A 26,797-nucleotide genomic window follows, 5' to 3' on the forward strand; every position below is an offset into this window, starting at 1 on the left:
AATAAATATTCTTTGGCCTCAATATTTCTCGCAATTACACTCTAAAAACGTTTTCCTAAAGCAAATATCACCAAAGAACCGAACAAACTATCCATATTGGCGCCCCAAGTAACAACTCATTTTAATTTCGCCGCGAGGAAAACGTTCGATAAAAAATAATCTCCCCAAAGAAATTCATATAGCGAAAAGTTGCAAGGCAATCGTCACGGCCCGCCACAAGCTGTAATAAAAGTGAAGCGGGCTACATATCGATTATCGCAATCGTCGAACCGAAGCGATCGCTGCAATCGCTCCGATAAATCACTCGGCTCATACCAAATCGAATATGCTCGCGAGTCGCGATAAATGATCGCGTGCTGATGTGCTCGTATGTCCACCGACTTAGGAAGATTGATGACGTTTATTGGTTAATATTTTATTAAAATACGAGATGGATTAAAGTTGATGTCATGCCTCGTTTACTTGGAAGTGATTTTATTTTAATTTCTTTATTTTTTTTTAATATTGCATCATAATTTCAAATCATGTTAATTAAAAAAAATTGAAAAAACGAAATAGTTTAGCATATAAAAAGCATTTGTGCATGTCAGATGTTGATAAGTTTTAAACACTATAATTAAGATTAAACCAGCATCAACCCAAGTACATTATGCTAATGCGAATAAATTATACTTAACACGTAAATCCGAGTCGCTAGTGATAGAGCAAAGTGGCGAACAATTGGGGAGGCCTATGTCCAGCAGTGGACTGCTATAAGCTGATGATGATGATGATGAAGTGAATCCGATTTACGTTTAATTTTAAAGTTTGACCTCCAACAAAAGTACAACACTACTGGCTAGATAGAACCATCCAACCAGCTATCGCGATGACAGTTAAGTGACATAATCAAAGCTGTCATCGATTCAGTCTGGAATCGGAATCCCACTCTAGTTAAATCGAATCGATACTCGATACTCGATGCTCGATACCGTCGCATTGGGACAAAAATATCGAATTACAAGCGCACGTAATTGGTTAAATTGATTTATAGTCACGAGCTAAAGTATAATTTATATTTTATATTTATTATAATTGATATATACATTTATAACGGCTACTTATTTGCCAACATGAGGCTAACATAAAATAAAATAATGAAATTTAAACTTAGATTTTATTTTAAAACTCAGCGAGGGGTTATTAGTAATAGCACAGAGTCTGGAATTGTGCCCAGACAACAGGCTCGCCTCTGATTTTATGGGACTTAAATTATAATGCATTTAATTTTTAAATAGAATTAATACGTGAAATGTTTTTGTATCTCTAAATTAAACATAATGCAATTTGTAGTAACCAATTCATTTAGAGATTTTCGGGAGGCTACTCCATAGTTGTTTCGCAGGCCCATTATATAACCCTAACATGTAAAATTAATGTGGACCCATAAATCGATATTGTTAATTGAATGTCAATCACTCTCGCGAATACTGATGCTAACAATAATAGCTTCCTCATACAATAACCCTCTATATTCAAACATATATAATATCATAGTATGATACAGTTCTATCAAAGTTAGTAGTTTATTAATGAAGATGTCTTCAGTGTTCAACATTAAGGAAGACTGGTCTTTATTACGAATTCTAATTGTAATACGGTATGTTAATTTTGGGAGTTTTAAATTATGGTAATTCCATATTGTTCTTTTATATATTGTTGTTATGTTTCCATATTGTTATTATAGTATTGCTAATCTTTAGGCACAGCGTAAAAGTAATATAGTATAACAGTTTTTTATGGTATAAGCCGGAAAAAGAGCAGACGGATCACCTGATGGTAAGCTACCGCAGCTGCCCAATGGACACCCGAAACACCAGAAACGTTACAAGTGCGTTGCCGGCCTTTTGGGGGTTAGAAATTAAGGGTTTGTTGGAAAGATAATTGGGCCTCGGGTAACCTCTCTCATACAACGAAACACGTCGGTTTTCTGTGAGGGTATTGGTATTACGACCGTAGTATGTTTCATAACCGGAGCTGCGGACTACCTAGCGGGTTTACCGGGGCTCCGGCTCGAAAAGCAGTAGTAGGAATGGGGTGGTTTTTAGTGAGTAAAAGTCTGTCACTCCCTCTCGACTCGTCCAAAGGGCAGAAGTCATTGGATGATTTTCCCCGCTCAATAAAAAATATGTCTCATAAGGTTCTTTTTATGAAGTCGTCATAAAAACTTCTAGTGAATATTAATATCCCAAAAGCCAATAAAACAGAGGAAGAACTACAAATCACTTAGCTTTTCAATTTCGACCATAACCTGGCACCTGTCCCAAAAAATCCAATGTAAAATTTTATTTCATTTTCGACAACAGATTTCTTAATAACATCCCGACCCTCGCATTGTACGCCAACTTGCAAATTAAATTAATCCAGGGCCGAATTCAATATCGTCGCAGATCGGACCATCAAACTTGGGACATAAACCTTTGAGATCACTGGTCCATTGAATTCCCCGGGTCGATGTGAAAGTTTTCACAAGCCACAAATGTGTTTTTCTTGTTAGGGCTAAGTGTATGGCAATGATTTTAGCGATTTATTGTCGGCGTGCCGTGTGATAGTGGCCCTACGTAGTTGGTTATTAGTGGTCCTTTACTGGTCGGAATACGTGTCTGTAGGCTACATTGTAATGCTTCATTTAACTGTAGCTGAAATTGAATTGTCTTAAAATTTTATGATAGGTAGTTTTGGTAAAGAAACTTATTTCAATTCTCACAAAGAACTACCGAAAACCTCTTGTAAAATAAAATCAATGGACTGTTTAACAACTCAAGTTTGACATATAAATCTAGATGAAATCTCCAGCTCACACGAAATTCTATGAAGCGGAGATCACTTCAAACTTGGTTATTCAACGTCATAGAATGTCAACATTTGTCGTAAAACTCAAATTGGCAGCAAAAATTGACTGCATCTGACATTTGGGACTTTGTTTCCATTCCGGTGTTAAAATGACATGCAGTGCTGTTGTCACGTCGTCCGCACACGAGTTACGTGACTTATAAGTAGGTGCGGGTTTCCACGTCAACCATTCCTACAGCGTTTTAAGCCACTTGATTTGCATAAGTGAGTTTACGAAGTATGTAGCCGTCAGCCGGGGTATATATTGTGATTTAACGCGAGAATTCGTGATGTTGGGAATCATGGTTCTGTGACCTATTGGGTTTGTCATAGAAATTATATGAGATTTATATGAACTGTATATATTTCCATGTGATTTGATCTGTGATCAGATCATAAAAGCAAATTATTTGTCCTGTTCTATCGGCAAAAAAATCGGAGTTCTGTAATTCGGAATCTGAATAAAGAAATTGTGTGATTAGTTATGTAATTGGCTTACTCGCATAACTGTTTGACGAGAAACTCGACTAGTTTCAAGCCATGTTAGAGGCTCATATTCATTAGCAGCATTCCGCGACACACGACGCGGTGATTGTCGTGCTTCTACTTGCGTAAAGAAGCCGATAACATAATAATTAATTTAGTATATCTCACAAAAGTTATAATAAAATTAAAGTACTACTAATATTTATAACAAAAACATCACACAATTCCTAATAACAAAATACCATCACATAACATAACAATACAAACGTATGCAGGTATGTCGCAAACATTTATTTAATACCGAAAACATTTTGCTTGTGCCTGGATCTGCGCAGTTTTCCTCTTCCCTCGAGCTGTGCTATACCTATAATAAGTTTATGTTTCGCCTGTTTTGCATTCAACCAAGAACGGTTGTAAAATGTCGGCCAGGCGCCAAGTCAAAGCAATATTACAATATCACCACATGCGCTTAACATGGTGTTTACGTAAAAACTGTTGGGAATGTTTACGTTGAAAATAAAGGGAGGTTTTGTAAGCAGTTATTTGTAGGCATGTAGTATGTAGTGGCGAGAGTTTTAGGGCAGTTATTGAATAGTTCTGTTTTGAGGTGCTCTTGTCCCTATGTTCTGTTTGTGGTGTAGTAGTACTTGGTATATACTGATATAATACAATTCACTTCATGCCTTATTTTGGTTAATCACCACATCTTTGCATACCGAAATAGGTATAGTTGGAAGTATGCGAGAAGATTCCCCATCAATAACAAAGATCCTATTATAAAGTTCAGAAATATTTGCCAAAGAACTAATTTAATTAGTATTATTCTAGGAAATACTAATCTTCTTGTAATAATGTTTGAAATTCTGAATATAGCTAGCTGTGTGATATTTATAAAACCCTCAATTTAATAATAATTGGACCATGCTCCCGTTACTGGTGGGCTCTTATTTTTATACTTTAAAATACGATTTTTTATTTTGTATATTATAAATAGTAAATACATTTTAATAATTTGAGAGGATTTTAAAGAAATATTTATTTATCATATTTTTTAAACCGCTTATCAGGTAGACCAATACTTTATTGATACCGTATCTACTCCTTATTGCATAAGAAACGCGTCAATACTGATAGTGCTGGCACCAAAGTTCGGTTACCATAGCAACGCAGATATAACTTATCACAACTATTGACGTACTCTCTAACAAGCTGTACCATGTTAAAACAAGTTCTGGAACTGCTTAGCAAGTTGCCCGGGAGTGAGTGCTGAGCAAATTTCTCAGTTCGATTTCCAAGAAGGACTACTCTCTTACTCTTTCTTATACCTGAGGCTTAAAAAAAGTAAAAAAAAAACTTTGCCCCACACTAGTATATCTCCTGAGTTGTGAGAGCGTTTACAAACAAACAATATGACCCCCGAAACAAAAATTTGGGGATCTCACATAGTGTTGCTCCGTGCGAGAATCGAAACCGCGACACGTTGCCAGTTCCTCAGCCACAGCGCCGACCCTGCAGTCATATAATTATGTTACTGATAAACAAAGTAGATAGGTATTACTCAGTCTGATCTTTCGAAAAATTTTACATTCAGCGAATTTATACATTAATGGTCTAGTTTTAAGATAAACCTACACTTGTCAGATTTTAAAGTCCCATTTCTATATAATTTTCAACATGACGGAGATACTAAAATACAGAGCCAAAAAAATAAAGAAACATTTTTAAATATCAAGAACTTGGCTAAACGAAAGCCAAGAGACCTGTTATTACAAAAACCTAATTATAAACCTTGGCCTTTTTGCAATTAGGTTCCGTTTGTCTCAGCAATTTAAGAAATTTGTTGGTATTTTAGACCAAATTAAACTTTTATTTAGTGGGTGATACTAGGCTAGGCTGTGGAAATGTGAAATAGTGTTTTTTCATTTGTTTCTGAGGTGAAGTATATAATAATTATAAAACTGTGTTTGAAGTTGTGGAACAAGCTTGCTTCTTATTCTATGAACAAATTAAATCAATATGATGTTTTTATTGTAACTTTCGTGAGACATACTAAATTAATTATTATGATCGGCTTACTCATGAATATGAGCCTCTTGCATGGCTTGAAACTAGTCGAGTTCCTCGTCAAAACATTTACGTGAGTAAGCCGATCATAATAATTAATTCAATATGATGAAAGTATTAACATCATATTAAATAAAAGTGTTCTTTATTATAATTATATTATATTATATGGTATATACGGTACGGTATATTTTACGATACAGATTGTATGTACACCTTACTTGATTTTCAGTTAATGCGAGTGTGTCCAACCAGTGAAACTCTGTGCATGTGCATAGTATCCCAAAGTATAATTTATTACAATTTAGTACTCTAGTATAATCTATTATACATAAGCATCCACTCCAAATAAAATCCCCACTAGAAAATAATCTCAAAAGATTGGTTATTGAAATCCTGTAGCCAGAAGACCTCAAACTTGGACGGTAACCAAAAAGTTCCGAGACAGTACTTCAACGTAATTCTCTCGTATGCTAATCTAAACGCGATTTCGTATCATACTGTATAACGAGGGTCCCTGCCAAATGATTTCCTTGTAAAATTTTGACATCACACGCCATTCAGATTACCTTTACGTAATTATAATAGCGTAATCGTATCTCTTGGTAAATTACTTTACTTTGATATTCCTAATGTGTGTAGATAAGGGGTGTTATATTGAAATTAAGCGGAAGGATGTTTTCTTTGTTTTAGTGAAATTACATTTTGTGCTTGGTTTTCCTTTCTTCTTTTATAAAACCTCTTTTTATACAACGTTGCCCCACACTAATATTTTTTCCTGTGTCATGGGTGCGTTTACAAATATACTAGTTCCCTTGATACCTAGGCACGAAACAACAATTTATGAATCTCACAACCATGGACATGTAATAATGTTCTATTGTTATATTTTAGCGTTGTGTATTACCAGAACAGTATTTTACCAGCTCTTTCCCCGGGTATCATAAGATTAAGATGCAGCAACGCTCTCTCATAAACCTAAACTTTTTGTTTCATTGTCTACAAAAACCTGTTCTCCAACACCATACAGGTAATCAGGTTTATCTTCTAACCAAAAATCTCTATAAATCAACAAAATAAAACCAAAACAGTTAACGAAAAAAGCTACAACATTTACAAAAATAGCTCGATCCAAGTCAAAAGCATTACTTCAATCTAATATTCTGCAATTTAAATATCACTTCGCCTTAACGCCCGCAACGCGCGTAATATCGAAATCCACTTCACAACGAGAGCTGAAATCGGTTAGGCTTTTTGAGCAAAAATCTGAAATCTTTAAGCACTTTGTAATCGATTTCAAGTCTTTGTTCATTCGTGTCGAGAAAGTTACGTCATTAGTGTCGACAGTGATTTTATCGTGGTAGACACTGACCAATCAATCAGTCAATTAGTGTCTATATTTTTTATAAGACGACAAATTCTTGTTATACAATTTGTTTTATGAATAATATATTGTTAAGAAGCTTTGTATTGGATTATTATCTACTTAATTTTGAGTGCTAATAAAATTACACTAATATTATAAATCTGTGACTTTGTTTGGATGTTTGTCCGTCAATCACGCTGAAACTACAGAACAGATTTTGATGAAATTTGGTATACAGACAGGATAATTATTATGAGCTGACTTGGGACTATAGGATACGTTTTTACCCCCGGAAACGCCGACGAAGCCGCTGAAAGAATTTATAAAATATCCTAAAAATGTAGTTTAATAATTAAATTATTCAACAGTGGACGTCTTGTTATAAACGACAATATAATTAAGATAATGATGATGACAGAGTTTTAATAATACTTAATTTCAAATACTTAAATGTATGTAGCTAGTTTATCAAATAATAAAAAAAGCTTATCCAACCTTTTAAGAACCGTAAAACTATACCCCCTATATTCCCTACCCAACTACACCTCACGGTAGAAGAAGCATTCGTATTTACGCGATGGCTGGATTTGAATTACAAAGTCCACCGGCGCCTTCCTGTGTCGCTACCTCAAAATATGAGGTTTGCTAACTAAAGTGGCTGGCGGCTTTGAATGCGGCCCTGGTTTAATAATACGTCTTATAACGCCTTTAAATCCGGTAAATAGTGAATTATGCTTACTCCGTGTACTTTAGTTGGGGAAATTGGATTATACGAATGTGTGTTATGATCGTTAGTTATTTTATATTGAATAAGTTTTGCTTGGGTTATTAGTTTTGGGTGTAGTTTGTACTAGAATACGTATGGGATGTAAAGTGACGTATTTTTGGTCTTTAGTCAGCCAGTGGAGTAATGTAGGTTTTTATCGACAGCACTTCCATCCCCATCATAATGATGGCTGGCAGACCACAACTGTGCGCTTCTCTCCAAACTTTCTGCTTTTTACAGCAAAACTATGGAATGAGCTGTCGTCGGTGATATTTCTGCACCGACACGACTTTCAAACCTTTCAGAAAAGAGCGTATTCCTTTTTAAAAGGCTGGCAACGCACCTGTGACTCCTCTGGTGTTGAAGGTGTTCATAGGCGGCGCTGATCGCTTACCATCAGATGATCCGTCTGCTCGTTTGCACCATGTTCCATAAATAAAACGTTTTTGCATAGTTGGTTACAGATGTTAGTCGTGCTTTGTATAATGGAAATAATCCTATCTTTATAGTTATTTTATGCGACTAAAATATTTTTATTTTGGCTATCTACGCTTTACTTACACATTTAAAAAATATATCTGATTCATATACATCTGTTGGTATACAACCAGATTCATTCATGAACCCACATAACATCAAATCGACTGTAATGGATATTACAGGTAACTACAGCAACAATATTGTTAAATTGACTTAAGAATAGTTAACGATATTGTACGCTAAATATAGAACTAGTTGAACTACATTTGACCTAAACTTTATACACTAAAATTCAGACCTTAAACACTAACCTACAGCGAACTATCCCAAAATTAATCACTCATAATATTTACATATCCAAAACAGCTTTACAATAAACCTCGACCTCATTGCTCAACTCCCGAAAATCCTGTTTTAAATCCAGTGATAGCTCCTAGTTAATTTTATAATAGTTTCTAAAGGGATCAAGGAGTTTATTAAATGAGTTTCTCACGCCTAGCGATAGTGACGAAGTAGGGACTAACGAAAATATACCTGCTTTGGTTTTTGATTAATACCCGCACGTGGGTAAAACGGTGTTTAAATATTTAGGCTTTAGAGTAATGGGTACGAAAATGTAAGTGCTTTTTAGGTTTATGGATTGTGGGTCTTGATTGAAAGGTTTTTTGTTGCTATTTTCGGTTCTATTGCGTAATATAAAAATCTATCTCATGTCTCGATCAAGGAGCCCAGTGTTTGATTCCCGGTTTGTATAGAGTCTAGTATTGGGTTACACTTATATTGGCAACATATATTTTTTCTGATAATTTACATAAAGCAGTTACAGAAAGTAAAATTAAATAGACATATTTTATAACGTGACGTATTCATATCAAGATCGTCGTAAATACGTTTTATGAGCAAACCCGAGAAAAACCCAAAATAATTAATTATCCCAAATTTAATCAGCCGTACAAGTGAACGAATAGGTTTTTTATTGTCACAGTGGACATTCAATTAATGAACGAGATACTCCCAACCCAATTAATCAATATTTAACACCCAATTTATTAATTTCATTCAAACAGACCGGTGCTTTCAATTAATTAACGCATCGTTTTAAAATTGCATGTATAATCAATTAATTTAGTAAAATCTTATTAATTACTAATTTATATTTTTTTCAGTATCGAATAATATACAATTATATTATCACTACATAGTATAAAACAAAGTCGCTTTCTCTGTCTCTATGTCCCTTTGTATGCTTAAAATCTTTAAAACTACGATCTGATGCGATTGTTTTTAATAAATAGAGTGATTCAAGAGGAAGGTTTATATGTATAATACATACATTATATATCACCATTGCACCCATGTGAAGCTGGGGAGGGTCTCTAGTTAATAATATTATACGTATTATGAACTGAAGAAACGAATTTAATTCAGTGAGTATTTGTACTTTACTGTGGGTAACAAAGTCTACGCCTACACCAATACCGAAATAGTATTCAAGTCAAAGACCAAGAAGAAGTTTAGGTATTTCAAAGTAACAGAAATACTTCAAACTGAGTGGTACTCAACTATTTGGGCATAACAAAGTCAGAAATAAATCAGGACCCATAAAGTCCTAATAATACAAAAACATCAAAAAGTAAAAATAAATACAAACGTGGTCCTTTTACCCGCATTTTGGTCCTTCAAACCTTTTCTAAGTACAGTGGCCACCCACTTATCAAGGCGACTTAGTTTCTTCTACACGAAGGACATGTGTCACGCACGGCCTGAGTAAAACGAATGAAGTACGCATTATTGCCAAATAAGCAAAGGCACAATAATGTATCTCTTTTCTGTATTAGCGGCCTTCCAATGTTTTTGTGGTCCTAGTTTTGTCAGCCTTTTTGTGACTGACTGTACGGATTTTAAACATGTTTCGGTTCCATATATTGGTGTGTTTTGTTGTGTGTATAGATATACTGACTTTGCTATTTAAGCTTGTTGAAATAAGGCACATTTTCTTTATAAATTCAAAGTTACTTTTTAAAATAATGTAATTATTGCTTTTACGCCTAAAATAAAACCCTAAGAGGAGGCTATGAACAAAAATTGGTGTTTAAAAACATAAATGAATTGGCGTGAAAAAAGTTTCAACTTCGCTCGTTAAATTGCTAGCAATGAAAAACTGAGTGGCTCGTTATATGGTAATAAAGCGGATTTTAAAGGCAAACGTCTTATTTTCATCAACATCTTGACTTTTGTGCGGAGATTTTCGTCGATCCAAATTAAAATTTCGCGGTGGTACGGAATAATGAAGGTTTTTTGTTGTAATTTGCGGTTATAATGACAGGTCCTTAGATTTGTGCGTGTTAGTAGTGTCTGTAATTTGATTTGAGTCAATTTAATGTGGTTTTTATATAAATATTTTGTGTTTGTTTACAATTATTTTCCTTATGTTCTAGATCGTTTCAAATGGCCAAAAATTTATATAGTTTTCCTTCCTCATTGTTTTATTTATAAATATCTATTCATTATAATTAAAACAATTTTCCGGGAAAAATCTTCGCCTTAGAAAATTTTCCATGGGGGGTTCGCTTGTTAAGTAATTATAATGGAGGTGAAACTAGAGATTTACTAAAAGCATTTCCTTAAATGTATATATAAAATAATAAATAATTATTATTATTAAAATTTCAGCCCACGTGGCTGTGGAATATGATACGCATCTGATGTCAATGGATGAACGTGATACCTTACCAGACCTTAATAAAACTAGGTATCATTTCAAGGTGCAGATTCTAAGTGAGATAAAGAACAAAGTAATATAACATTTTTTATTAGAAGCTATACTATCTACATGGTAACACGAACAAAACAGGAGCTGCCACTTGAAAAAGCACTCTATCTCAAAAACATTCAAGGTCAACATTTGCACGTGCCCACTGTCAGACACAGGCGTATCATCCGAAAATAAAAACAAAACACTCGTGCACATAAACCAATTTTTACATTGGAAGCATTGAGGATATTTACTTTATTTATTTGGCTGTATCTATAAACCATTTTTACCCAATCCGACATGTACCTCGTACACTACACAACGAACTACACAAAACCAATGTATCATGGTCTCGCTTTATATGATCCTTCCACACATTCAACGGTCACTTAATACTGGTTTTGTATAGCCTTACATGTAGCTGTATATACCTTCTACATAATACATTCAGCCTAAGTCCCTGCATCCGGGTGAATTTGTTTCCTTGAAAAGGAACCTTTGTAAGGTTTACGTGTTCGTTGTAAAGTAAATCGTAATGCTGGTATTATTTAGGGATTTTTTTGTTTGTACCATTACCTTGTTGTCTTGTCCGGGGACAATGGTTCTAAGTACTCCGTGTGTGATGTTGTCACTGTGACGTTTTACACTGAATTCGGGTATGAGATGTAAATTAGATGTTGAGGTGTTTCTGTTTAAATATTTTATCGTGTTCTCATTAAACTCTTTGTTGGTGATAGTACTGACAAGAGGTCATGTTCTCGGTTCCCATGACGGCCATAATATTGAACATCTGATTTCCAAATTGTTTAGTAATACTTTTGAGTCTGGATTTACCTCTGTGCATGGCACGATATCCACACAAATATTTTTATATGTAACCCTTTAGAATATGAAAAGACATTAGCAGAAGGATCGTTTTTTAGTTTGTAAGCTATCCAATATATATCTATATCGTTTTGTGGTAACTTTTTAGATGATTGACCAAACATTGCTTTACGGTGACGCCATCATGTCTCTGAACAAGATCGATGATTCTGTAGGAAGTCGGTTAGAAAGTAGATACTTTACCGACTAAGTAGAAATCAGTATGTTTTTCGGAATGCATTGTTGTTCGGTTTGTCCTCTCTATGCAATGGCCCTTGCAGTATTTAGTAATGATAAAAATACATAGGTAGCCACTGCTGACCAAAGGCTTTAGGACTAAGAGACCAAAGGTTTGAGCATTAATCATCACGAGTGGCCACTTACTCAATGCTGGTTGGCGATATCAAAGCTAAATTCATAAATTATAATCCCAGGTTTCCACACGATGTTATCCTTTATCGTTAGTTAGTGGTGTCTAAATAATACGTTACAATATTTGGGTTAGTACATAACAAAAAAAAATCAATGTAAATACTGTTTGTAAATTCATTGTTTTGTCTACAACGGAATCTTAACATCAATAATCACTTCAAAAGTCTCGTTTACTGAGTATTTTTAAAATCTAATTTATGTCAACACAAATTTGTCCCTACGGGCGCGAGAATTTTCGCAATTAAAAGGGTCTGGCCAGTTTATCCCTCGGGGTCTTTTTAACTCATTCACAAAATGTCCCTTATTTTGAAGACTTGAATAACTATGGGAGTTTTAATGGCTTTCTTTACAAAACAGAGTAAACAAACACGATAATGTTAATTTATTGCTCTGTTACAACGTTGTTTAGAAACTTATTTATGTTTACAACTATTACTTTTGACTTAGTTTTTATTTAGTTTTGTTTGAAGTTGACGATTAACTTTTGCTTCTTTCATTTGTATTTTGACTACACAATAAAGGACATCTATGATGTCTTCATAACATTACATAATACAGAGCTTGATCCATTCGCAAATATGGAAGTACTCAACTAACCCCTTACCAACACGTAAACACTGTACAAGTACACAAAATCATATTAACTCCTCTAAGCACTGATAAACACACAGTACGAAAAAAATCCAAACAACAAGTACTCAAGCAGACACAACAAAAAACAATACAATCACATAAACTGAATAAAATGGAAACGCTTTACCAAAAGCCAGCCGTTATAATCATCCGTGAAGGGCAAATATTACCAATTCACTCCCGAACACTATGTGGAACAAAAAAGATTCCTTGGTTCCGCATCACTTGTCATGCTTCGAAAAAAGTAAAACATCGCCTCTTGGAAGCAACGAACTGGTAAAGTCAATACACTCAACACGAGTGGAAAGCCAAGCTAACGAGCCCATCACTTGGGAGTCATAGCAAATATTATTTCGAGACGAACGTAGATTGAAAAACTTGGGTGTGTTTAACATTTTTCTATCCTTTTGTTTTTGAGAACATCTTTTTGTACCGGTTTTGTTTAATGTGGTTCAAGTTTTCTGTTACATTGGTCACGATTTATGGAGTAATTTTATTAATGAAATTGTGTCAAGTATAAAACATCCGTTTTTATCGAAATATTATTTCGTTATGCTTGATGAGTCAGTGTGAGTGATTTAGTGAGATTTTTATATTAAAATATATTATTTTATAATTTTAGCTTGTTCGCAATTATCTTGCCTTTAAATCTATTCACAATTACAACAACATTTACAGATGTTGTGACCTTACGTTTCAAATCCGACCTACCTACCAAATAACTTCGTAATCCCTAGAAACGGGTTGTCAAAGCCCCAAATTATAATCTAGATCAACAGATATACGAACTTATAAATTCATTACTGAGTATCAGACTACTAGGGATTGAGTCCCAACATCTGTTTTTAAAATAATTTACTTAAAACTTCAATAATATGATTTATGAACTAAACTTAATCAATGCCAGTTTAGTGAAAGTTTGTGATGAAAATACCATTTAATAATACGAATTCGAGTTGAGCTCCTTAATAAGTAAACCTTTTGACTTTAGATAGGCCCACGTAATGTAAAACTTGTGGAGTGAACTTGTCTGTATATTGTAAAGTTAAGAGCAGTTCGATTGAATTTCAATGAGAAATGCTATATAGAATTACAAGCGATAATTGGTTCTAGGGAGTGAATGATGAAACTTTATACGCAATGCGTAGGTAAACCTAGTATAATAATATGTACATTTCTTTCTTCGCCCGGTTACCTTAACATATATCTATTTTATAAAACAAACTCACGAAATCATCCACGAAGAATAAAATACGGGTAAAATAAACTCGCTCGTCGCTATTATAACAAATTTTCAAAATGTCTTCCCCGACATCACTCCATCACACACAAACCTAAAGTTCTCGAGTCAAGCAAAAGTTATTTATTTTTCATCGCAACACGAAATCTGCAAGTGACACTAAAAGGCGACGAACAACAAACCCGTGATTGGAAACTTCGTACAATCTAATTGAATTCCCCAAGAGTGAAGGAACGAGGATTAACTTAAAAACATTTTTTCAACAAAAATCAAAATTTTGTTCGAACAGAGACATCAAAGGAGTTCTTTTTCTTCTTCATATTGAATTTTTATCTCTGGATTTTATGGCAAGGTGTAGATTTTAGGGTGGAAATGTGCGTTGTGGGTTTTCAGGCTGAAGAATTTGTCGGAAAGTTTTTATCAAGTTACCAAGTTTTGACTATTGTGCAAGCGCCACAAATTGATTCAGAGAAATGTTTCATTACCGATACCTTCTAGGAATTTGAACTAATTAGCTACCCATCAATAATATTTTTCGATTTTCCAAACAAAAAGATGCATTACGTGTGACTACACGTAAGTGTTAAGTACATATTTAGTGAATCGCCGAAATAATACAACATTATTATTTTTTGCACATTCAATACAATAGCTGAGAGACCTGTACGATTAGTATTAGTTTGTTTTGTGTTTAAAGTAATCGAAACGAGAGCGCGTTGGTTGGTTTATTCAAGCCGGCCAATCAGAGCGCCAAACGCGCTATCGTTTCGATTACTTTAAACGTAAAGGAAACTCTTATTAAGGATACTGTATACAAAAGGAATGATGACGGAGTATGAAAATTATAAATATACCTATTTGGTCCGTCAGTTGGGTAATTAAAAACTATTAGACCAGTTTTTTTTTATTTAGTCGTATAAATGAAAAAAATTAAGATAAAACGAATCAAAGTATAAGAGTGGGAGTTTTTCCGTCATTTTTTAATAGAAAACGTACACACAAGTAATGTCACGTAGTATTTCAAATCAATATACCGTCGAAAGTAGTTATTGTATCTGTAAATATTAAAAATACTTGTCTAACGTTTTAAAATTATCTACCAGACGGGCATTAAAATATAAATTAGTCATCCACCCTAATGCCACTTTATAAGAATAAGAATAAGAATAAGAATAAGAATAAATTTATTAATGAACTTCACAATCATCATGGTCTTATACTATATCATAATAATTTGTTTAATTTTGGTGTTGTCATCAAGTGTATCGGTAGCCCCCAAACTAGGATAATCCTGTATCTTGGGGACTTGAGTTGAGGCATCCTGAGTACATTATTAGGTAGGACTTATCTGAGGAATCTAAATTACAGCGAAATTGATAGATATTAAAGATAAACTAAGTCGAATTATACAGCAATATATAGAATACAAAGTAAGAGCCTAAAAATTAAATAGTATGTACAATTTCACAAGTTCATCACCCGCAAAATACAACTCATTTCACAAACTTCAACTCTTTCAACTTTCGAGAGCGGAACACCGAACAACTAATTCACTTTATTTTCCCTCCATTCTTACGTCTAAGTGGGAATCTTGAAAATATTCAATGTTTTCTTCGTTTATTTTTATTTTTAAACACATCCCTTGTTTTGTTGTAACATGAGAGTTTTTCCTTATATGCCATAAGCAATCATCTGGAGGTAGGAGGGTTTGCCCCTCCTGCCTATGTTTACGTGAGCGGACTTGCTCTGTACACACGATGGCCATACAACGCCTTGTGGTATTTTCGAAGCTTTGAAGTGTGTTCCAATATTAAGTGTCTCGTTTTTGTTAGAGGTGATCAGAGTTCCTTTTATGGTGAATTGAATAATTGATGTTTGAAGTTAATAGAGATTTATTTGGTTCTATTTTTGTCGTTGTTTTAATCCTCTTTCACTTTGTCGATATGAACTGTTATTTATTTTATATATTCAGTTATCCCTTCATGGAAGGACGTCACAAGAGTAGATATCAATCCCAAAATAGTTTAAAACAATTGCGCTATAGATATTTTAACAAAGAATAATAATTATTTTACAAATATTTGAACAACGCAATATTTTTTATAGCTCACATAATAAATTAAAATTGTAGGTAACCCGAATCATATTTAGACTCGGTAAGCATTGAAGATTTTCTTTTGGAAACTGATTTGAATCCCAAAAACCTGTATCCTATCTCTTTGTTGTAAACCCTTTAGCAATTTCACTGTATAAATTAACCTAAAAGCATTTATCAGATATTTTCATAATTCATAATTTGGACGGCACCTAGAGCTTCGAATTTTAAAGTGGGTACTTGTTACACAAACTGCTACTGTAACAAAACCTCCTTGATTATGGATTAATTTGTTTTAATACTACATAGATAAATGATAAAATAGCTCTTTAACATGATTAGAATACAAATTTGTTCAAAGTCAAAATCATCATCATCGTATTAATCATAAGACTCTTCTTGCCAAATACTGATTGTCTAAAAACATTTTCTAAAATTTATTTAGTGTAAGTATTCAAATCAAGTATAAAGGAAACTCAAATTGATAATTGTACAATACCCCACTTAGTTTGTATTCTATTTGTATCATACATTTACTTACTTCAATAATTTTCCAAGCCACAAAATTACATTATATCATCAAACAAATCGACCAATCAAATACAAAACCAAACAACTGTACATAGATTGAGCCCACACAGCATAATCTAATATCATACAAATATTGAGTAAACAATAAACGAAAGGGTAACATAACCTCATAATGAATTAATATTTACTATCCAAACATAACAGCAATTAACCAACGTAAGTTTGGGCAAACATTCGCATATTGTCATGCAACACGAAACACAACATGTTACGCAACGCGTATCGCAACGTGTTTGTATATAATACGCGGCACACGTCTGTAACGATAATTCTTCGACCTTAGCTAAAAGCACGTATGTTTGCAGATTTACTTGAGAAGTTTAGACCTAACGTAGATATGAGGCGGTAGATTATGTACGAAATGGATTCTTGGGACTCGGATTTGGGAGTGAAATGTCTTTGTGGGCTTCACTTTCAGATTACATAACGTTTTTCTATTTCTGTTTGTTTTTGGACTTCTTACTCGAATTTAGTTTTAGGAATAAAGAGCCCTGTTTCGAATTAAAGATCGTTCTAGTTAAGCAACAAGTATTTACATTGTTCTAGTAGCTCTCTGATTTCTGAGTAAATACTTTTATCAGACATTAGCCAGCCATGAATTCTAAGAAACTTGATTTTGCTCGAAACTGACATGACACGAGGCAAAGTGAAGTCTAATTTAGAAGACGAAACAAGCGAGTTATATAAATATCTAATCACCTATAATTGAATAAAGCAGCACTTCTAATCACATAACTAAGTAACCACCCTAATTTCTTAACGAACTAATATCAAATTGAGCTAATTGGATAAACTTTATTCCACAAAAAGAGGGAATTCATGTCACACGCGAATCCCCGCGGGCCCTAAGTAATCTCCCTGAGGAACTCCATATTTCATCCCTACTTACATAATTGCGAAACGTTTAGATCTATGTAATTGGTCGCTCCGGGGCTCAAATGATTACTAGATTGTAGAAACATGCTATCAGTTCGTCTACGTAAGAAACATCCTAAACTAAAATAATTATGTTTAATTAGGGAAATTTGCTAGGTCGCAAACGTTTGTCTAGAAACAGAGATCTAGGTATCGCAGTGATTAATTGTTGTTTTTGTATCAGTGAGGTCGAAAACGCCGTCCTTGTAAAGGATAGACGTAAACGTTTTCTTCAAATCAAATATTAAAAACTTAATTCTAAAATTAATATTCACGCATTCGGTTTCTTACTTTCGTAAACTCTACAAAATATTTCGAGCTTTGCATTTGGAACAAAATATTACAACGTTAGCTACGAGATCTCATTATTTCACTTTACTTTAATATCTGCTATTTCTTTGTTCACAGAACTGCCTCCAGACAAACCGACGATAAAAGCGGAGAAAGGATGGTATGCGTCAGGTGACTCACTCAGAGCACAATGCTCGTCACCACCGGCAGACCCTCCTGCCAACCTGACGTGGCTGCTCAATGGAAGAGATGTGAGTAACTAGTATTATTATGAAATCTTGAATCTTAATTTGCTGATATAACTTTGTCATCTTTACAGTGGTTAGGTGCTATGTGAAAAGGTATCATAACGTGAGGTCATGCTATATTTAAAAGCAATTTTAATTGATAATATTTTACAAGACACGGACGAGTATTTTGACTAAAGACTAAAATATTACAGTCATTCCTATAACTTATTTTACGTAAAAACAACCTTAAACTAACTATGCATCGTATCAAACCAGATGTAACCAGCTACTACGACAGCTACGCCGACTTGCTACGCTTTCGTAGCAGTTTCGTAGCTGTGATAAAGTTTATTTATATTTAATTTCCAACACAAAATATTTTCACTTATTTGTCTGGCTAAATCCTAGACGTACTATTGTATACATCCAAGATTTACTTACACAGCCAGTAGTCTGATATCAAACGTAACGTGGATCTATCTTCCATTTATATGCGAGAAATTTATTTGATATCCTGACTGTGAGACTGTGTAATATCACACAGTATTCTCGGAATCGACAATATCTAGGAACATAACACATGCTTATGAGTTCCTGGTAGCTCTGAATAATGACAATGAACACCAGACAGGTATTAAAGCGGGTACTTTATGAAATCGCGTGTTCATGTTCAATTTTACCTTTAAATAATATTATGCAATATTGTTGATCGAGTGATTCCAGTTGATTGATTTGATATTTCGTATATAATTCCGATTGTAGAAATACGTATTACTTAAATAACACAATAAAATTACCTGTTATACAGGAATGTTACCAGAAATACAGGTGAAATATTTCGTATATTATTTCGGTACCATTATATAATTATACGAAATGTATTTCATAAGTAAAACGAAACTACTTTCGGGGATATATTTTGCCAACACTACTCAGTACTACACGACGGCCTTGATAAAGCCCTTAAGGCATATTTTAGCCCAAATCTCCACCCATTTCTCAAGCAGCCCAATAAACGTCAGTGTGATGACGTCACAAAAGCCGCATCGTTAACGTCGCCATCAGCGTGCATCCTTCACGACGGCGACGTCGAGTTAATTAATGAGCAATGAATCACTGACGGTGCCATCGATCGTGCTTGTATCATGTATGTAACCGCTACATAAGTTATGAGCGCCTGGTACCATTGGTATTAAATGAGACTATTTTCCAGTATTTTTTAAGGTAAAAATAACTCAGAAAAGACAAGAGAAAGTCACTCAAGAACTCAGAAGAGACACACGTTCGGCATTCTGATTGGCTGGCGGGAAAGAACCAACCAATCGCGCTTTCGTATTGATCTCGTTAAACGTAAATAAAACTCGTACTAAACCCCTGAAATCTTATTTTTAGCTATCGAATTGACGTACTGACAGTAGGTAACTACTGTGTCTGAAAAAGAACATTTTTTTCAGACAAACACAATTGAACACATACCTGTTTACCTTCGAAATAACTGAAGATTCTTCCACCCACTCGCTGTAAAACAATCCCGTCTAAGCTAGCTTCATACAAACAATAATAGAAATAACATAAAAATAAACTTGACATGAACACAACATAGGAAGAATAATGAAATCAATTTGTGCTGTTCCAACGTCACCGTTCGTCGTTGGTACGTCGGGACACTTGATAAATGACTCCCAACAACTAGCTCACTTGTTTTATCTTGTGCTACAAAATCGTTTATTTTTCTATGAGAAGTATTTCTGTATTTGCTTTTTTGTAGAGGGTTGTTAGGTTATTATTTTGCCAATTATAAAGTAATAAATTTTTGACCAGCAGTATCGCTTGCATTACTCGAGTAGGTCTCGTTGCTGTAAGTGTGGGAGAGTCATGTTTCGGCACGAATGGGCCAGCTCGACTGGGTGATACCAAGGCTTCACAGAAAATCGTCGTGAAACAACGCTTGCGCTGTGTTTTTGTGTGAGTGAGGATACCGGTGGTCCAATTATCCCCTTCCCAATCTTCCCAATTCCGGATTCCCCAACAACCCTTGAATACCTAGCTCCTAAAAGCCCGGTAAGGCACTTGTAGCGCTTCTGGTGATTCAGGTGACCATGGGCGGTGGCGATTGCTTACCATCAGGTGATCCGTTTGCTCGTTTACCAGCTTACACCATAAAAAACAACATTCTTATCCATACATACAAAATTAACAACTTAGCATTCACAAAGTTGTAGCAAAAATGTCCTTACCTGTTCCAGGAATAAGGGCTACGTAATATAATCTGAAAACAATATTACACCGAAATTACCTGGAAATGTAACGCCAAATGTATACTACTTACTCACTTCTTCATTTACGACATTAGTATCACATAAATTCAATATAACTTTCATGACAATTCGTGGAAATCGGAAAAGTCCCAAAGCTAAGATAAGGTATTGTTTTCGTACGTAGAATTTGTCTGTCTCTTGTAGCCTGATACCGAATAATAGGTAAGAAAATATAATCTTGCAAAAGAGGTCACCTTTTTGTTCTTCGTAAGATTTTGTTTGCTAAAATGAATTCTTAATTGAATGTCACTCAATATGATTAATGTCTGAGATTTGATGCATTCATATCGTAACCAGATACTTCGTCTCGAATTCAATATTAATATTGAAACTCTCATTTTCACATCAGATTTATTAAATTTCATTTCAATGTAGCTAATAGTAATTTTCATACTGTGTAATTACGTTTTCTTTGTATTGTATCTGCGTAAATGAAAACGTTATTCAAAATTTAATATCATTCATTCAATTTGAATTCAAAATTGACGCTGTTGAAAGTCAAATTTAATGAATGGCTAGAATTTTCTCTAGTACCATATTGTATCAGTTAGACGTTGAAATGTAATACAGAATGAGACCTTATTTTAGGGAGCAAAATCATTTAATGACATCTCCCGCCTTTGGCGAGGCCAGACCATTCCAAGCCAGGAATATCAGACTCTTATTTACTAAAAGCCACCCCATTCCTACTACTGGTTTTTGACCGAAAACCCCAGTACACCTGGAGCTGCGGACTGTCTAGCGGGTTACTGGGGCTTCTACAGAATGAGACGAGGAAATAAGTTTTTACATACACTTTACAAAAACGTAAGAAGCGAAACACAAGAGCGTCGGAAAAAATCATAAGCCCAAATCATTTTTTAGTTAATTAGAACTTACCGTGTGAAATATCATAATATACATACGACATACATACTTTTACTGTGCCGTACTCAGAGACATTTAATAATTTATACCAAGGAATGAGTCATGTTTTTGTTCCGAAAACAATTACGAAGGACCTGGGTTAAGTAAGTAATCATTAAATGACTATGAATACGGCAGTTAATGCATAAAACAAACACTCAATTATTATACAACAGTTTTACTTAATATCACTTTACCTATCTTTGTCCACACAACAGAATTTTCAACTTTTATCCAACTACACGTTGGAGTTTGAACGAATGAAATTGAATTGAACAAAATATTGAGTGCCACCGCCCTCGGCCATAGTGGGATTTCACTACTCAAATATTGATGTACCACTGTACCGGTTGGATTAAACGTGCAGTTTTAGTATTTGAAGTTAAAAGGCTGGTCGGGAATACGAAGAGGCTAAGAGAAGAATTTTAGTATGAATTGAATATGAAGAGAATCTCTTTTGGTTAAAAGTGTTGGTAAATGTTTGTGATTGAACGTTGTTTAGTGTTCTTTCATTAGATAGTGTTTTTTTATTAGCTTAGATTTTTATTCGCTACTAGTGTTTCGTTGTGAGTGAGGTAACCGAAGGCCTAATTACACCTCTTCCAGTTTTCCAATCCTCCATTCCTCAACAATCCTAAAATTCCTTACCCGCAAAAGACCGACAACGCACTTGTAACGCCGACTTGCTTACCATCAGGTGATACGTCTGCTCGTTTACCGGCTTATACCATAAAAATATCACCCAAAATTTAAACTAACCTCACACTAACCGGATGATGTTAGAAAATTAAAAAAATATCTTTAGCCAAAAATGGTTGCACAAGGTATTTATCACCTCGTTCATGTTATAAGTGAGCATAGCCGGGGGCACAAGTCGTTTCAAAATATAGCTCACTTACCTACTTCGTTTTAGTGTAAACAGAATTTTAAAAGCGTGCATTACTGGAGGCTACATCGCGTGCTCCGAAACTAGGGTTACCAATTCCAAAATTTTAAGTTATGATTCCATATTTCGGGAATTTTGTTTTTATTGTTACGTTATAATAGAGTTCAATTTATCATGAAAAGAGTGCTATGGTTGATTCTCATATAAGGTATAGGTATTGACTATTTTTGTTAATATTTCCATACGTAATATTTGTATTGCAGTTTCTTGCTCGTTGTTCTCCTTTCGATGCTACTCTTTGGGACGAACATCTAACTTCATTGACGGACAGATTGACAGACTATTTTTTTTTTTTATTTGTTGACATCATTTCAAAAGTAGCTACTTATTTATGGTTTAATTGGACTTTGACTTTATTATGTTATGATATGCACATAGTGATGTTAATGTCACAAATAAAACCTAAAGTTTTCAACACACATCAACGTTAAATTAAAAACCCAACCACACCACTATTTTTTCACAAACCCGTATAGCCACCGGTCTCACCGAAAATCCGGTTAACCGCAAAAGAAGGTTACCCTACACGTAAGTGAATATCGGTTGCGGCCATAGATAGCTATTACCATTAACATGAACTATATTGGGCACTTATCTCGTCGAGTAGCGAAATTTAGCAACGAGGTTTTATTCGGTAAGGTTCAAAAAGTATTAAGAGATCTTTCATGCCAATGTACTCATGTTAATGATTCGTGTTAAGCGTACTTTTAGAGATATTTTGTTGAAGATTTTATGCCAGATTTTTATTTATATTACTAGGCATTGTCAAGAAGATAAAGTGTTTTAAGGCGCTCGTCACTCAGTCACTACGTGTAATCAAATAAATATATTTTAGTAATAAATATTGAACATTTTAATCTGCTTTTTAAACGGCTAAGACACAAAGAAGTTTTACAATGGGACGAAAAAAATAAGCTTAAGTAATGTCCGAGTTACCTTTCTATCGAGAGATCTGAAGTGGAAAAACACTCGGTGCGATTCATAGTTTGTACTTCGTCAGCGATAAAACTGCATGCCTTTTAGAAATTTACCTTATGAGCGATTAATTATTTGTGCTCCGTCATTCAATGCATATATTTTAAGTTTAAATTTAAGTAATCATTTTGATTAACCAATTAAAACGAATTTGATTGCACGGTTGGCACGGTGGCTGGGCAGCCGGCTGCAGCGCAACGTGTAGCGGGTACGATTTCCGTACGGAATAATAATTTGTGGGATCAACAAAATGTTGAAATTGTAAAATTGTATGTTTGTAAATGCATCCTCGACAGAGGACGAATATCAATGTGTGGGGCACGGTTTTTTAAAAAGAATATTTTACATGTCCCTAATATAGGTACATAACACACGAAACACAAAATCAAAAAAAAAATCTACCAGCCTAACTCAAAATCACAGCCATTTCCATCAATACTCGTAAAATCACGAGTCAATTATAAAATAACGAAGGGCAAATATTTAAGCCGGCGCTTTAAACTGTAACAAACGATCGGAACACAAAGAACTTTTGCTCGTTGCTTGAGAAAAACAAGCTTAGTTTGTTACTCGTCTGAGTTTCCGATAAAGTGATCAAGGAGGCGGCTAGTATATTGTACAAACGAAGTATTTGGACCCTGTCTTCTTAGAGAGGTTCAATTTCATTCTTCGAAATTGTGTGGGTAATTTAAAGTTCTTATGTGAAGTTTTACGTTGTATATGGTACCTATGTAGATATAATTTTCTTTATTTCCCATACTTGTTGGTTACATTTTTAAATATTCTGCCTCGTTGGTTGAGTCACAAGTACGACTGCCAGACAAGAGGTATCGGGGTCGGACAAAGTATTAAAGACAGACAATATGAAACGGTACGGACCCGAGTTCATGAAAATTTAACAGCACTACATAATATTTTTAAAATCGTGTTACTAGCGGTATGAAGCATAAAGTCACACAACTTTTAAAATTTGCAATGAATGAAGTAATCTAACTTTAACAAGTCTTTAATGACTTTAAAAAAGTAATGTTACATGTTTTTAGAAACGATGATAAGTTGAAATGAGTCACATTAATTAGAAATAACAAATATGCTACATATAAAATCACTTCTACAAAAAGCAACCCTGTAATACAGTAAAATCAATACAATTAACAAACAATTCTCATGTAGGTTAGCAAAGGCAATAAAATAAAAAAAAAACACACTACTACCACGCAACCAGCTCAGAATATGCACTAACGCTATTAAAAAAAAACAAAGAATTAAAAAAAAGAAGGAATGCTTTAAAAAGTACACCTCTTCTTTTATAATTGGCCGCATTTTTCTTCCGTTGTTTTTATTGTACAAGTTGCTAGTGGACCCGATGTAGTCGCTATATTTTTCTCCAATTGTACCGCTCTCTTACAAATAATGAGCTAAACCAACAACTTCTATTGGTTTTTAGAAGAAAGGTATTGTACTTTACTTTCAGTTGATTAGTGTTGTAGAATTGTTGTTGTTGATTTATTTTATGGTATTAAATGGGGTGATATGATTTTAAAACAATAATAAAATCATTTTAATTTTGTTGTGTAAAACAGTACTGGGTTGATTAAATGTGGGAGAGCTATGCTTCGGCTCAAATGGGCCAGTTCGACCGGAGTGATACCCGGGCCTTACAGAAAAACGACGTGAAACAACGCTTGCGTTGTTTTTCGGTAGGTTTTCACAAACGGAGGTTACCAAAGACCCAATTACCGGCCTCTCCAATCTTCCCAATCTCCGATTACCCAACATTCCTTAAATTCCTAATCCCCAAAAGGCCGGTAACTCCTATATTTCAAGTGTCCATGGGTGGCGGCAATTGCTTACCATCATGTGATCCGTTAGCTCGTTTACTGACTTATACCATAAAAACATATAAATGAATATTTTCGACAATCCGTTAAAACCTTTTAAAATACAAACCATTATTAAAATCCATTTTAATTTCAATGTTTACAATACAATTAAATCAAAAAGGGGAAAATTTAATAAAACACAATAAAACCCGATCGTCCTTTCTTTTATCATACGTTGATATGACGTAACAGCGTAAAAAATAAAATCAACCGCCCACTTTTCAACCCGTTTCAAAGAAAAATGGACGTCAAAAATTATTGTTACACACGTAATTGTATTTTAATTCGGCATCCTTTGGACATGCAGGGCTGATAAACCCGACCTATTTAATAAACCTTTCAACCCTTCGTCGCTATGGGAGTATGGAGTCCCATTGGGTCCTTTGTACCATTATGTCACTTTGTTTGACAACCTTCCACGATTTAGGTCGAATTTCTGACGCTTCCTATGATAAATGCTTGCTCTGTTTTAGTAAGTTTTAGCCTCTGCTTAGCGAGTGGATTATAACGGACATGTTTTAGTTTATATCGCATTGTTTTGTTGTTTGTTATCCCTCTTGTTTTGGATATTAATTAATTATCTACCCTTTGATTTATAACGAATGTTTTGAAAGTTTAAATTTTGAATCCCATGAGGTTGTTATTAAAATATTATTTACGAAGACATTTCTTATAGATTGACAAACACCCTAAACAGCAATTTCTACAAAAATTGTGATCGAAATGAACCAAAAAAATGATGTGTATAAGAGAATTTGATACTAAATCCTAATTACTTATAACAATAAGCTTATTTAATGGTTAATGGTAATATCTAAATTAGATGTTGATTTATATACCAGATAAATTGCTATGGCCTAACGGAGTGATGTACTGTACTAATAGTATATAAAGCATCTATGTACGTACTGTTATTGCGCAATAATTGAAAAAAGTCTTAAGATTTATTGTCGCAGACAGTTATCACTATTAAACTACTACAAAAATCTCTCACTTACAAACTAATACTTACCTAAACACCGATACTCCAAAACCTAATACAACGTAGACCACCGAACATAACCTCATTTCATTACCATACCACGCTATTCAACGCACCTTCCCCCAAAATTGAACTCTGAAATCCGTCATACGTTTCACGCAGCCGATAACGAACCGGTGACCGAACATACCTTGTTATGATCCGACCCAGCATAATGGCGGAAATGTAATTAAATGTCAGATTGTGCCTGGATCAAAGGTTTAGTTAAACCCATTACCCGCTCACGCATTTTGTTTCGGCTTCGTTCGAAACTTGTCAACGCTGAACGTGTCTAGAAATGGATATGTCTCTGTTAATGGCCAGTTGGTATTCATTAGGAGTTTTAATTGCTAGGATTTTTGGGCTTGTTTGTAGGGTTGCTTGTTATTTTGTTATGATTTGTGGAATTAAAAGGGGTTGTTGATAAAATTGTGGATAATGAAATATATTAGTCGATGTTAACAATAGATGACCTATTTTTATTTTAATGTCCGTCTTGTAGATTATTTTAAAATATTATACACGTATTTATTTATTGTTTTCTTACAGAAACATAAATAGATTTTTAATTCTCATTTAATTTGAAGATTACACCAGACTGGATTTAATTAGAAGATTCCAAAGTTGACTACAAAAAGTAATCTATTTATTTGCATTATGGGTTATCAG

At 34.3% G+C, this 26,797-nt stretch overlaps 1 protein-coding gene across 1 annotated transcript in view; it reads left to right on the forward strand.

The window, feature by feature from the left end:
- The window catches only part of LOC118282473 (cell adhesion molecule 3-like), a 268,442-nt gene that overhangs the window by 182,857 nt on the left and 58,788 nt on the right, over positions 1 to 26,797 (forward strand). The window contains exon 5 of the mRNA XM_035603555.2: positions 17,967 to 18,100. Coding sequence (XP_035459448.2) covers positions 17,967 to 18,100 — 134 coding nt within the window. The remainder of the gene's footprint in view (positions 1 to 17,966; positions 18,101 to 26,797) is intronic.

The sequence above is a fragment of the Spodoptera frugiperda genome, chromosome 20 (genome assembly GCF_023101765.2).
Source record: "Spodoptera frugiperda isolate SF20-4 chromosome 20, AGI-APGP_CSIRO_Sfru_2.0, whole genome shotgun sequence".
In the NCBI taxonomy this organism is placed as follows: domain Eukaryota; kingdom Metazoa; phylum Arthropoda; class Insecta; order Lepidoptera; family Noctuidae; genus Spodoptera; species Spodoptera frugiperda.